General features: G+C 32.2%; 1 protein-coding gene across 1 annotated transcript; it reads left to right on the forward strand.

The window, feature by feature from the left end:
* The first annotated feature begins 12,486 nt into the window (after positions 1-12,486).
* On the forward strand, positions 12,487-15,047 carry LOC131000473 (zinc finger protein GAI-ASSOCIATED FACTOR 1-like). Its single transcript, XM_057926392.1, has 3 exons — positions 12,487-12,886; positions 13,136-13,532; positions 13,942-15,047. Exons 1-3 carry the CDS (start codon positions 12,709-12,711, stop codon positions 14,834-14,836), a joined length of 1,470 nt encoding a protein of 489 aa, XP_057782375.1. The 5' UTR covers positions 12,487-12,708; the 3' UTR covers positions 14,837-15,047.
* Positions 15,048-15,075: the final 28 nt, after the last annotated feature.

The raw sequence follows: 15,075 nt of genomic DNA on the forward strand, positions 1-15,075 counted from the left end.
ATTCCTTTTAAGTAAATTATACATACATATATATATATATATATATATATATATATATATATACTATATAGGGTAGGGATCCATAGAAAATTATATTTTTCGAGAGAATGAAAAATAACGAATAAGTTTATAAATTTTACGAATAGATCAGCATAAATAATGAACAGATGTATTCAGTAAATATGGTAAAAATAGTGAAAATCTCACCCCTATCAGGATTCGAACCATGGCCAAAAATCTTATTCATACGATATATTGATTTATTCATCGAAATTACAGACTTATTCGAACGCATTCTCTATTCTCAAAATATTTAGCATTCTCCATGGATCTTCTCCCTATATATATATATATATATATATATATATATATATATATATATATATATATATATATATATATATATATATATGGGTTAGGTTATATATAATGAGAATGACCACTTTCGTGAGAAATGAGAATAATGAATTGTAATGGACGAATAATGTATTCAGTTAATATATAAAATTTCGTTCCTTCAAGATTCGAATTCAGGTTTGAACGATTGTTCATGTATTACAAGCGGCTTATTCATTGATTTGCACTCACTTATTTATTATTTTTCTTACATGATAAATTTAAATAAATTAACATCAGTCATAATTAAATTTAAATATCTATTATTCTAAATTCGTTCTCATTTCTCACCATATATTTCACCATTATTTTTTCTCACTGAAATTTTGATCCATAAATAGCATTGTCAATATTATCTTCTCCTTGGAAATATTACCTTAGTACTAAGGTTGTTCTGATTCTCTCTCTCTTCTTTTTTTGTGTGTGCATATGATATTGTACAACTTACAACAAAATAAAAGAAGAATAAGAGAGCAAAACCTAAACCAAGAATAAAAAAGTCAGCTTCTAATTGCCAATGGCTGTTAACTTGTGTGAATAGTATTTATAAGGTAAAGTAATCCAGATACCTATTCACTCTTTATTGAATTCCTAAATATATACGATTCATAATTCAAGAATATATCCCATTATAGCATTAATTAAAATTTCCACTATCTACGTCAATATTGTTTTATTATTGGATTTAACCAATAATATTGTTCCAGCCGTACCGTGAATTCACTATTGCATGGGACAGGGAATGTGGTTCAAAAATCAGCTTGAAATAAACAAACAATATGTGACTTTTGGTCTTATCAAGTAGGAAAAGCATTTTAGGACCACAAACTAAAGTAGGGATCTGGTTCAAGTTTTACTTCATTATTTAACTTATTTAAGATGAGCTCATAGGTGAAAAGTTTTGGGACTCATTAATACATAAATAAAATTATATATAGCCAAATCATTCATGGAGAAAAGTTTTGGGAGTCACTAATACATAAAATGATATATATAGCCAAATGATTTTTTTTAAAACAACAATTAATTTAGAACCTAACCTAGCTAATTGACTAATTACAAATCTTACACTAGATCAAATTTTTATTACTTCAAAAATTACATGGATCAAATTCTAGAAACCTACTTGAGTATTCATTTGCCCATCTAGTACTCCACGCTATTTTGTAGGTAATGCAAGTTTGATCCGATGTCAAATTTGTAATAAATCAAACAAATTAAGTGCTGAATTTTTATTTTATAGTAAAGTTCAGAATATTTTTGAAAATGATCCTATATCAAATAGAATATGCATGGTATTTGTCCTTTAATTTATATTTGAACACCTAGGCCTTTTATTTTAAGGTTGACTTTTAACTCCAAACTACAACATTTTGCATATTTAATCCAGCCATATGACTTCACAAATTTTATTTTGCCTTCAATAACAAATCGCTGATGGAATATTCTACTATTAAAATAGAAAAAGTATTGCTATTTCTGGGGTTGGAAATAAGTTATGCGCAATAAAGAATGTAGATAAATATAATAGAAGGATAAACAAGTGGAGCTTTTAGAGGTGTCACAATCGCATTTTGAGATTTGAAATTAGTGAAGTTATCGTGGTTTGGTAAGTGGAATGATCTAGGATTATTGTTCTATATACTATATTCTTTTCTCTTTTAATATTTTAATACAGTTTATAACCAAGGATACAGTTATGTCATTGGTTATTGCCGAAAAATATCTACAGTTTACCAATTTTTTTAATTTACAACATGATCTTAAAATCTTATCAGAAAATACACTAATTTTCAATTTAGTCGCAATTATAACACGACCTTATAATTTGACCAGAAAATATGTCAATTTTTAATTTAATCGCAATTATAACATGACCTTATAATTTAGTACTAATAATATCAAAATTTAACATTAAATATTTTTAATCATCTCACAATAATATATATATATATATATATATATATATAGGAAGAGGTTCTAATAAAAACCTCTGTTAAAATGAGAACTAGGAACCTAATCTTGACCTTTTAAATATTAGATCTAATGGTTATGATTTAGTCAACAAAAGAAACTGTGCATCTATTATATTTTACTGTGCACTTAAAAAATATGCAATTTATGCAATTGAAACCAACAATGCAAAATACTCAAGCAAATCGAAATTGTGCATCTATGCAATCGAAATTGTGCATCTGTAGTTTAATCTCAGCCCTCTATTTTATTTAAATCAATGACTTTAAATTGGTTCCTAGTTTTCATCTTAAGAGGGGTTTTTATATTAACCCTACCCTATATATATATATATATATATATATATATATATATATATACATCTATATTTGATGACATATATAGTTCAAAAAAATTACTTTTCATATTTATTTCATATATATAAATAAGTATATAATATATTTACTTTTTTAACATAGTTCCCATTACATGTGCACCTAAATTATTTATTGGTCCTAATATTTTATAATTTCATAATTTAAATAGATAAATACTTATTATATATGTAATATATTAATAGAATATTAAAATCAAATTTATATATCTGCATTTGTGCGTTGAAAACGTAGATATATATGTGTGTGTGCGCGCACGTTTAAACAATCAATACGAGGTCAAGTTATCATTGCGACTAAATTGAAAATTGGTGTATTTTTTGGTCAACTTATAAGGTCATATTATAATTACGATTAAATTGAAAATTGGTGTATTTTTTGGTCAAATTTTAAGGTCATATTATAAATTAGAAAATTGACAAATTATAGATATTTTCCAGCAATAACCTCTTATCTTATTTCGAAGTTGAAATTAGGGCAGTGGAGCTGTGGATGAATGATCTAAATTGCGATTACAGAATTTTTTTTTTTTTTTGACGAAATCCGATTACAAAGATTAGTAATTAATTAAATTGCGAGTTATAAAAGGCCTTACCTAAAAATGTAATGATGAAAGAAAAAGGGATTATGTAACAAATGTGTTTTATCTAAGACGTGATCCTTTGAGTGGATGTAGGCATTGAATTCTTGAAAGTGAACCAAAAAGGATGTCTTTTCTGGAAATTTGTTCCCTTAATTTAAAATTTCCCCACCTTCAAAAGTTGTAATAAGATTCCGACTACATATGCTTTCTTTATTTCTAGCTATTATGTATATAGGTATATATATGTTTTGAATATTTAAAATATATATATATATATATATATATATATATATATATATATATATATATGGATCACTCTATATCGATTAAACTTTGACAAATTTTTAGTTGAGCAGCGAAATTCTATTTGTGATTGTTGGGCTCTTTGCATCGTCACTCGTGTACGTAATAAATCTTATTTAAAAGTATACAACATTATTTAGTTTGAGTCTAAATTAATTTGATTTTCTCTTTTTTTTCTTAAGATTTTCATATCAATAGAGATTATTGTCAACGCTAAAAAAGATAAAAATTTCTAGAGCGAACTAAGCATTGGATGTTCTGAAAATACTCCTCCAAACACCTCCTCCGCCACATATTTATTAATTTAACGCAAAATCTCATGTACATTCGAATGTACGGTACACTCGAGTCGTATCCGATCCGAATCTAATCCAATTGGACTATTCTACTCGAATGCCAAGTGTTAGTGTCATTTCATTATAGTGTTAGTGTCATTTTCAAAATAATGTCATTTGTAAGACAAAATAGTGTTAGTGTTATTTTTGAAATAGCGACATTTGTAAAACAAAATAGTGTTAGTGTCATTCCAAGATCGTGTTAGTGTTAGTGTCATCTCAATAAAAAAAATGGATCAGAATAGTTCCCTGTTACATCCTTATTATTATTACTAGTATGATCATCGTGCCATACACGAAAAATATCAAAATTAAAAGATATATTTAAATAAATAAATATACATATTAAAAATAATTAAAATATAATTCACATCAACTAGTGAATAAAACCCATAATTTGAAAATGTAAATTTTTCAACATTGTATAAAGTGTAACGATAATTATAGTTATTAAATAAATTTAAATTATTTGATATTGAAAATTAGCATTACGCATTATTATTAACTATTATGTGTCATTATAAATAAATAAATAAATAAATATTTTCATATATAAACATAAATAAAATTTAATGAAGAGAGAGAAAATAAAATATTTTAAAACTTTAAAAGTTTCATAACTTATTCATTTAAAATTTATTTTTGATGATTTTTATAGCATATTAAACTTAAGATACATATTGAATATGTTTGCCCGATAATCAATCTGGCTTGTCCATTAATTATCATACAATTGCTATAATCCTAGGCATGCTTCTAATTAATTAAACCACACCACATTTTAACTTATCCTAATCAGCTTTCGGTACCGAATAAATTCATCTGAAGATATATATTTGCATAAAATTTTCCAAAAATTTATACGACTTGGGCTTCCTCGTATTTCCAATTATTAACCCAGCCACGATAAATTTTTACGTTAAAGTTGGGCCTGCACATTTCTGCTCCATGTTTTCAGCCCAATATCAGAATAAACTTTTTTCTAAAACTTCACTCAACTTGAAATAATATTATCAAATTTAATAGACGCGAAAAAATAATAATTATATATATTCTATATGTCTTTTCCAATAACTATATGGCTACAATTTTTCATTTCCTGATAATATAAAAATAATAAATTACAAATCTTTTCAAAATAATTCTGATAAATAGCACTTGGACCGACTTCAAAACATATTTGGGCCCACACCGTATAAGGCCGGTGACGATTTGACAATCAAGGGGCAAATCCTGCGCATCAACGGCTTTCTACACTTTCTGTTCACACCTGCTTATGGCGTTGTACGTTTTGCATGAGGAGGGTAAAATATCAAAAATAGTTATGTTTTGGAGAACTTTAATCCGCTACAAGGTACAACTCGATGAAGCGGGCCTCAGAAAATTGGATATCACGGGATATCATATTGAACAATGATTTGAGGTAAGTTGCTTTTAAGAGTGAAAAATGTTGTTTAAAAAATTGTCACCTTTTTGCAATCATCTTTTTTTAAGTCAAAAAGTTTTAAGATTGTGTGAAGGAAAGTAACTTGGCAACTTTTATATTATTATATTTTTATAATTTAAAATTGTACATGACTATGTTTGTTTCATATAGAAATATTATATTAAATAAAAAAATTCAGGGAGTGTTATATTCCATGCATCCTTGATATTTAATTGATGGAATTGTAATTGAAAGATTATGCATCTAATAAATTTTACGATTTGAGTTAAGATAATTTGTGGGTAGAGATGTCAATCGGGCCAGTCCACTGGGTTTCGGGTCAGCCCTATCGAATTTCGGGTTAATCGGGTGCGGGTTAATCGGGCTGGGGATTTTGTCAGGTTATAAATTTTCAACCGTAACTCTAAACGTTCGGGTTTCGGGCTAGTCAGCTTAAATGCGTAAAATAAAATAATCATTTGTATTTTGTTATTTTTAATGATCTAATGTATAATGTATAAAATATACATAGAAATCAAAGATATAAATTATATAACAAGCATGAAATGCAAAAATCTAAGATATTGAAAAAAAACATCAAGATTGCATAACATATAAAATAAGTTGGTACGTAACAATAAAATGTTCAACTTTGTTAACGAAAAAATAATAAAATATCCAACAATAGTTTGAATTCATAGAAGCAAAGCATCTCAAAAATACAGAAAAGTGAAATGATGAGACTTTATAATATTTTGTCATTTTTTTATTTTTATATCTAAATATTTAGTATTAAGTATTCGGGTTTCGGGCTAGCCCATCGGGTTAGTCGGGCCGGCCCTATCGGGTGCCGGGCTATTCAGTTACGGACTAATCGGGTTGTAACTTTTATCGGGTTGAAAATATTCAATCCTAACCCTCTTGGGTGACGGATTAATCGGGCCAGCCCACGGGTTTTGGGCTAGATTGACATGCCTGTTTGTGGGCATCCATGGAGGTTCACTTACATGCTACATTTATTAAGTTGAAATATGTAAATATATTAAGTGAAAATGAAAATAAAAAATATGTAGACTTCCTTTTCAAGGTGGGCTAGCCACGAAGGGTTGTAATCAATTTGAATACAAATAATAGGGCTGATCTGTCTCTGGTTTTTGTTGCTTAGTTTGTGGAGCCTAATTTTTTGATTTTTTTATTTTCCAAATTACCTCTCACTGTATCAATAATTAAATGTCTAATTGACCAAGTTCCTTGCACTATGCAAATCTGCAATGGAATCTAAATAGCTCTTTCACAAATTGATTTACTAAATATTTCTGATCAAATTAATGTCTAAATCAAAGCTACTAGAATAATCCAAACACCTGGGTCGTTTTCATATACAATGAGAATAGAGGAATATAGCGCTCTAAACTGACTTATTTTGTTGGTTTTATACAATAAGCGCGTATTTATTGGATAAATTGTCCATTAATCCTCACTAACTTAATCATTAAATAATAGTTTTGTTGGATTATGGGTGTCATTATATATGTGTGTTGCTAATTCTCATTAATTGTATCGAATTCCATCGATGAATCCCACGTATAACTTTTGTTTTTATTGTTGATGTTTAAGAATTACTTATTCTTATAAATGCTTGAAATTCTACTTTCTGTTTTGTTGTTGTTTTTTTATTTTTAATTAGCCGGACTGTTTGTTTGTAATCTAATAGGGTTGTGGAAATACATATGCAAATCCATACCTTTGAATTTCGTTTGAGTTAGACTGCTATTATGTACGTAGTTATCAATAAGTTTAATTTAATTATGCACCTTCCTTTGTTCATGGATCATTCAATATATTTAGGGTTAATAATACTATCTTCACATGGATCTACATTTTTTAACGACTTTTAGAATATTGCAATAACAACATGACCTCTAAATTGTTTGCAATTAGTTTTAAAAGAAATCGGTGAAGTTCGTTTGACTTAGAATACTAAAACGACTTAGTTTTACCGTTGAAAAAGCAGATGAGATCATCTGTTCCATTATTTTTTGTGTACCATTGTGCATCACTTTTAATTTATCTATTTTATAATTGTTTTTTATAAAAATAAAAAATATTATTATATTATGAACTCTAATTAATATTTATAACTAAAAATTAATTTTTAAAAAAATTATATACCCTAACTTTGAATTAATGAACCCAAATAATCAATTATTAATTTAAATAAATATATAAAAAATAATTATAAACTTTAATTGGAGAAGTGAACCCTTGTTAATTATTTTTTATAATATTAAAGCATAATAAATTAAAATTAAAGAAAATATAATTAAAAATTATAATAAATTAAGAGTGGTACACACAAAATAATGGAACCGAGGATGCCAACTAAAATATGGTATCACAATTATGGTAAATTAATGCTGGGTGGCAATTAATCCATTTAATTAGTAATAAAAGTTTTGATAGGAAAACTAGTTAGTGCTATAAAAGTTTGGTTACTATGTAAAAGTAAATATTCAAAATCAGGTTTGTCGCTATGGATTCGAGTTCGATCGAGTCTTTTCATTGTTTTATCAAATTGCAAACAAGTTTTAAGCGTAATTACGAAAATCGAACAATATTTTTAATGAATATAAAAATAATAGTTTAAATTGAAAATGACTCAATAATTTTTCATTTATATAATCACGTCCGTGTGTATTTTACGTTCAAACGGTAAGAGATCGTTTACTTCCGAGGATTAGTTTTAATAAATCAAAATAATAAGACTAATCTCTTATTTACTTTAATAGATTGTAATTTTGGGCTAACTCAAAATCTTTGATATTTATATCATTTGAACTAGTTTTGCTTGATTCATATATCATTCTAATGGGGGGATTAAAGTAATCCTAGTATGAAGAATAATCTAATAAAATTAATAAGAAAGAGAGGGAGACCGACAAAATTCAGTTATTCACCTTTTGAAACTTAATTATATGTATATATACAAATCGTAGAAACTACAAATAAAGTATACACCAAAACTTTCGAAGCATGCATATTTCTTGTTCGTGATAATTAATCTAAATAATATAAAAAAATTAAATTTATTTAATTCGTAAAATATTGCTGTATTGAAAGAAACAATACCAACTCATTTGGTTTTATCAATCCCAAAAACCAAATAAAAACAATAATAGCTCAAACCAAAATTCGACCATGAATGCACATATTTGGCCACTTAATTGGCTACAAAAAACAAGTACTACCTGGGAATATTACACGATGCTCTATTTTGGACGCTATTCAAATTCCATATTAATATATACATGCATACGTCATACGTGCATATATATATATGAGAACAGAGAATAAAGGATGTAGATTACGTATATAAATCAAAATACAAAATCAAAATACTTTTTTAGTTTTCATAAGATCAACGTTATAATATTGTGAGATAAAGCCGGATACAAAAGAGCAATATATTTGATGGAGTGAACTAATAAAATGGCTACTAATATACTATAAAAAAAGAAGAAGAAGATAAAACTCACTCTTAAACCAAAAGTGACTTTTTTTATTTTTATTCTCCTTATGACTATTTAATATATTACTTCAAAAAAAAATATTGAATATTCAAAGCAAATGATCAAAATATCAAAAGAAAGTGGAATCCTTATTATTTATGAACTGAAGTGTAGGAATGAATTTAAATGCTAGTGAAAGAGCACAAAGTAACTATAACTTATATACGGTCTATATATATAAGGGCTACCGTGAGAGCACCTCTTAAAATAAGAAATAAGAACTAGAAAAAATGTATGAATTTTATGTAGAACGCGTATGAATTTGTTGTATAAAAGTATGAATTGTGAAAAATAAATTTTTGCTATATTTGGGATTCGAACTCAGGACCATGAATCCATCCAACATGATGATGAATCAACCGTAGATCTTGATGATCTAAGGGCTGAAAATGATTCTTATTTTATATCTTAAAAAATATACTTATTTTAGCCCTCCCCTATATATATATATATATATATATATATATATATATATATATAGGGGTGGGCTACCGTGAGAGCACATCTTAAAATAAGAAATAAGAGTAATTTTTAATGTATGAATTTTATGTAGAACACGTATGAATTCGCTGTATAAAGGTATGAATTGTGAAAAATAAATTTTTGCTACCTTTGGGATTCGAACTCAGGACCATAAATCCATCCAACACGATTACGAATCAACCGTAGATCTTGATAATCTAAGGGCTGAAAATGATTCTTATTTTATATCTTAAGAAATGCTCTTATTTTAGCTCTTCCCTATATATATATATATATATATATATATATATATATAAGTGAGAGCTAAAATAAGTACACTTCTTTAAGTATGTTTTACTGATACTAAAAGACGTGTCACAAAATTTGTTAAGTATATTTTTAGGTATAACACATATGTATCCATATACATATATTACACTTAAAAATATTTTTTTTATTAAAATGCGGTTATATATAAAAGAGAAAAAGAAAAAGAAAAAGAACCTAAAAACCCCTGAAAACACAAAAAAAAATAGACTAAGGGTCTAGCCTCATTAAAACCCTTCTACGGAAAACCCGAAGGGAAAAACTGTAAAAGGGAAAAAGAGTACTCGTCTAACAAACGATAAAAAGACAGCTAGGGGTGAAAGAGCGAAAATTAGTGTTTCCGGAACTCCAGCCTAACCATCATCCTCAAACACTCCTGGCTCAAGCCAACCCAAAATAAAAACAAAACTAACCAAAGATCGAGGAAGAACCAAAACCGGAACAACCAAAACAAGAAATTCATTACACGTAAAAATATAAGTAGGTTTTGTTGCATTTAAATATAACAAATTTTGTAACATCGCCTATTAATTAATATAACTAAATTTGCTATATCGATAAAGCTATATATCACAAAATACTTTATGTTGCACATAGGTAGCTCTCTCTCTCTCTCTCTCATGTACATACAAATTATATTATATTATTTTAATTATTAATAAATTTAAAATTTTCAAGAATGTTAATTATAAATATAATCATAAAGAATAATTACACTTTCATGTCACAAAATAACTATACATTTACATATCACAAAATTAATTACACCCTCAAATATTCATTAACTTTATAATACTATCTTTATATTTTTGTCACACATAATAGCTACTAATTTTAAAGGGTTAATTGCCGCTAAATTCAAAAGCTTTTTGAAATTTCGCGATATTCTCACCAACTTCAAAATCGGCGTATAAATACACGAATTGAGAATTCGTTCTTAATGTTCCCAAAATTAAAAAATTCGCCTAATTTGAAACTGACGTGGACTACCGTAATTACAGCGTGGCATAGTCGGCGGCGTAAGGAAACGACGTCGTTTTTTCAAAATCAAAACGACGTCGTTTTGATTTCCAACAACATTAAAAAAAAGAAAAAAAAATTGCAGAAATCTCTCTCTCTTGCACACCACCACCGCCGCCGAGTTCTGGACTTCCAGCCACCACCATCGCCGAGCTCTGGACTTCCAGCCACCACCATCGCCGAGCTCTGGACTTCCAGCCACCACCATCGCCGAGCTCTGGACTTCCAGCCACCAGACCACCACCACCGCCCATCTCCGCCTGTTCTCAACTGTCAACAACAACACACACACTCACCTACAACAGCCGCCGGTCCATCTCTCTCTCGCCTTTCACTGCCGCTCTGCAAATCGTGGCCTCCCTTCCTTCAAATCGCCTCACCAAATCGCGACCTTACCCTCCCCATCTCCTCCTCCTCCCGCCGCCACCGCGCTCTTCCACAACACCCGCTATGCCGCCCTCCTCCTCCGCCACCTCTCCCCCAAACCCCAGACGAAGAAACCCACACTCTCCGCACCCATAACGCCCGCTCTGCCGCCCTCCTCCTTCGCCACCTCTTCCCCTAAACCCCAGACGAAGAAATTCACGAGATTTCGCCTGTGAGCAAGAGGACTCCTCAATTTCCGGGATAAATCTACGAGATTTCAGAAAGGGGTAAATTTGGGGATGAAATCAATAAAATCCCTAAATCAACAAATCCCCAAATTCACAAACTAAAATGGGGATGAATTTGGGTGAGGGTTGTTGACGAGCCGAAAATGGAGAGAGAGAAAGAGGCGACTGACGGCGAAGAAAGGGCATGGTTGCTCTCCTCCGATCCCGAAGCCACAAACCCTAAGTCTCGGCGGCGTGGAGCAGGCGGAAGGTGAGGGAAGCGACGTGGGTGGATGAGGCGACGATGTGGGTGGGGATGAGGGTAGATGGAGGAGGCGAACGGGGTTTGGGGAAGGAGGTAGGTTTGGGGGGTGTTTGCAGGCCGGGAGTTTGGGAGGTGATGGTCGGGGTGGCGCCGGGGGTTTGGGGAGGTGGTGGTCGGGGGGTTGGGGAAGGGGGTAGGTTTGGGGGGGTGTTTGGGTATGGGGTAGCATAGGTGATTTTTATTTTTTTAAAAAATTAATTATAAATAAATAAAATTATTAAAAAAATTAAAACAATGACATGTCATAGCTGATTTGGCATGAAATTGACATGTCATAGGTATTTGCCATGTCATCTCGCCGGATTTTTTAATTTTGGGAACATTAAGAACGAATTCTCAATTCGTGTATTTATACGCCGATTTTGAAGTTGGTGAGAATATCGCGAAATTTCAAAAAGCTTTTGAATTTAGCGGCAATTAACCCAATTTTAAAATATCACAATATTGTTTAGTGATATTTATAAATATCACGAGACTTCAAAAATTATATCACCATTAAAACATTTTATTGCAACATAATTATTTACCGGGACGAAAAAAATTAACTATCGGGGTGGGCACGGCCGGATCAAAATTATCTATACAAAAATCTCGTAAAAGTTAAAACTGGGCCTGATTTCTACCTCTAGCTTGATTCGATAGCATACTGATACAGCTCAAGCAACATCTCACATGAAAATAATTTAAGCACTAATTTACTATTATGCCTCAATCACAAAAAAAAAAAACTAATTTACTATTATGCCACTACACCACATACGTACGTAAATTTATCTTTAAATTGAAAATTGGCATGAAGGAAAGTTAGGGGGGATTTCCCTATCAGCTGTCTCTTATCACTTAGTATATATATATAGCAAATAAGCCAAAGGAGACCAAATACATATGTTCATAACAAAGCTCTTCCATCCCAGCTGCCCTTTTGTCCTCCTCCACCTAAACTCATTCCCATCTCCACCAAAAAAACAAACAAACAAATTCTAATTTTAATTTATTTTCTACCATAAACACAATATTTGTAATGTCAAACATCACAGGTGATGAAGGGAGCTTCTCTTCTGGAGAAGTCCAACAGCAGCAAGAGAAGCAGTCCAACGCCGCCGCCGCCGCCGCCTCCACTACCAGTAATGGCTCCTCCGGCTCTCACAAGCAGCTCCAGCCTGCACCTAAGAAGAAGAGAAATCTTCCAGGAACTCCAGGTACCTAGCTACCTACAATTTCTACACCAAAAATAAATAAAAAATTAATCACTTAGCTTTCTTGATATATATTTCAAGAATGAGCTGATCATCAGCATGGATCATGCTATGTATATACATATATCGTTAAAGATAGAAATAGAATTATCAAAGTGATGTGATATTTAAATTAAATGAACAAAAGAATGGCATATAGTATTATTTAAAAGGGTGAAGTCCAATAATTGCACCTTTTGTTGCTGTTGGAAGATCCGACGGCGGAAGTGGTGGCGCTGTCTCCGACGACGCTGATGGCGACGAACCGGTTCGTGTGCGAAATCTGCAACAAAGGGTTTCAAAGAGACCAGAATCTGCAGCTGCACAGAAGAGGGCACAATCTGCCATGGAAGCTGAGGCAGAGAACGACGACGGAGGTCAAGAAACGGGTCTACATCTGCCCCGAACCCACCTGCGTCCACCACAACCCGGGTCGGGCCCTCGGCGATCTCACCGGGATCAAGAAGCACTACAGCAGGAAGCATGGCGAGAAGAAGTGGAAATGTGACAAATGTTCCAAGAAATATGCAGTTCAATCCGATTGGAAGGCTCATCAGAAGACTTGTGGCACTAGGGAATATAAGTGTGATTGTGGAACTATTTTCTCAAGGTTTGATTTTTCATATGTATATTGTTTGCTTCATTTCTCCATCTTAGTTAATCGTTTGATCAATTAAACAACATAACACAGACTTTGATTGAACAGAAATTGAGGGTATTGACGTGTTGTAATGGCAAAAAAAATTAAAATTAAAGGTGGTCTAAATTAAATGAGAATTATGAATTTTGATACATGTTGTATTATTTCCAACAATTTCAATATTTTGATGGGCTAGGCTCATGATATTTTGGCCTCTCTTGACTTGATTTGATATGATCTCGGATTAATATATAAGGGATGTGTGTGTATATTATTATGTACAATATAAACTGTAAGATTTGAAGCGATTATAGAGTCCATTTAATTTCATTAGTGTGTTAAACTGTAATTTTGATCAAATTTTGAATTCATATTTCAGGAGAGATAGCTTCATCACTCATAGAGCATTTTGCGATGCACTAGCCGAGGAAAACAACAAGGTGAATCAAGGCATAATGGGGTCATTGGGCCCAAATTTATCGGCCCAACTCCCCGATCTCATGTCCACGATGCCGATAAGCTCGAACACGAACACGAACACGTCCATGGCCATGTCTGGATTCAGCAACCCATTAAAATCCCTCCCCCAAGATCTCCTCCCAATCCCATTCAAGCCCATGAACATGGCCGCCGGCACCGGCATGTTCTCGTCGGCTTCCGGCAACCTATTCGGAAGCCCGCGGAACATGCCCTCGTCGTCGTCCGGGCTCCAGCTGAGCTCCAACTCGAGCCCGACGGGCTACAACTACCACCAAGACAGCAAGAATTTGGGCCAGATCTTCGGGTCGGCCCAAATGTCGGCCACCGCCTTGCTCCAGAAGGCGGCCCAAATGGGAGCAACGGCGACCAACTCCCCGATGATGCAGAAGAACTTCGTGAGCACCATGGCGGCGGGCCCGGCTGCCCGGCCCGGCCCGTACGAGAACTTCCACGGCGAGCAATTCAACGGGGGATTTGCTGCGCAGCTGATGCAGAAGGGCCCGCAAGAGCTCTTCGAGGGCGGCGCGGACATGGTGATGTACGGCGGCATGCTGATGGATCAGAATATTAATCCGGGCGGCGGAGGGGGAGGCGGCGGGGGGTTCTTGAAGAACATGGTGGAAGGGAGCGGTGTTGAGATGAATGGAAACGATATGACGACGGTGGATTTCTTGGGGGTGGGAGGATCAAGGGTGGCGCATGATCAGATCAATCAGCAGAGAATGCAAGTCATGCAGAGTAATAATCCTTTCCATCATCACCATGCAGAATCTGACGTCGATAACACTTTCTGATCAAAATACCTAATATTATTCAACAGTTTTAAGATATTGTCGATCCAACTTAAACATGTATTTTTGGTGCCTCAAATATTCTAGATGGATATTGTTTTTTAGACTAGTAGAAAATCAGATCCTCAAAAGTTTTTTTTTTCTTCTTCTAACAAATCGGTTTTTATTGGAAATTCTATTTTAAAATTATTCTATATCATATAAGTTTCGTATACTTACATTTGTGCTTAATATTAATACTA

Source organism: Salvia miltiorrhiza, chromosome 8, assembly GCF_028751815.1.
Source record: "Salvia miltiorrhiza cultivar Shanhuang (shh) chromosome 8, IMPLAD_Smil_shh, whole genome shotgun sequence".
NCBI classification, from domain to species: Eukaryota; Viridiplantae; Streptophyta; class Magnoliopsida; order Lamiales; family Lamiaceae; genus Salvia; species Salvia miltiorrhiza.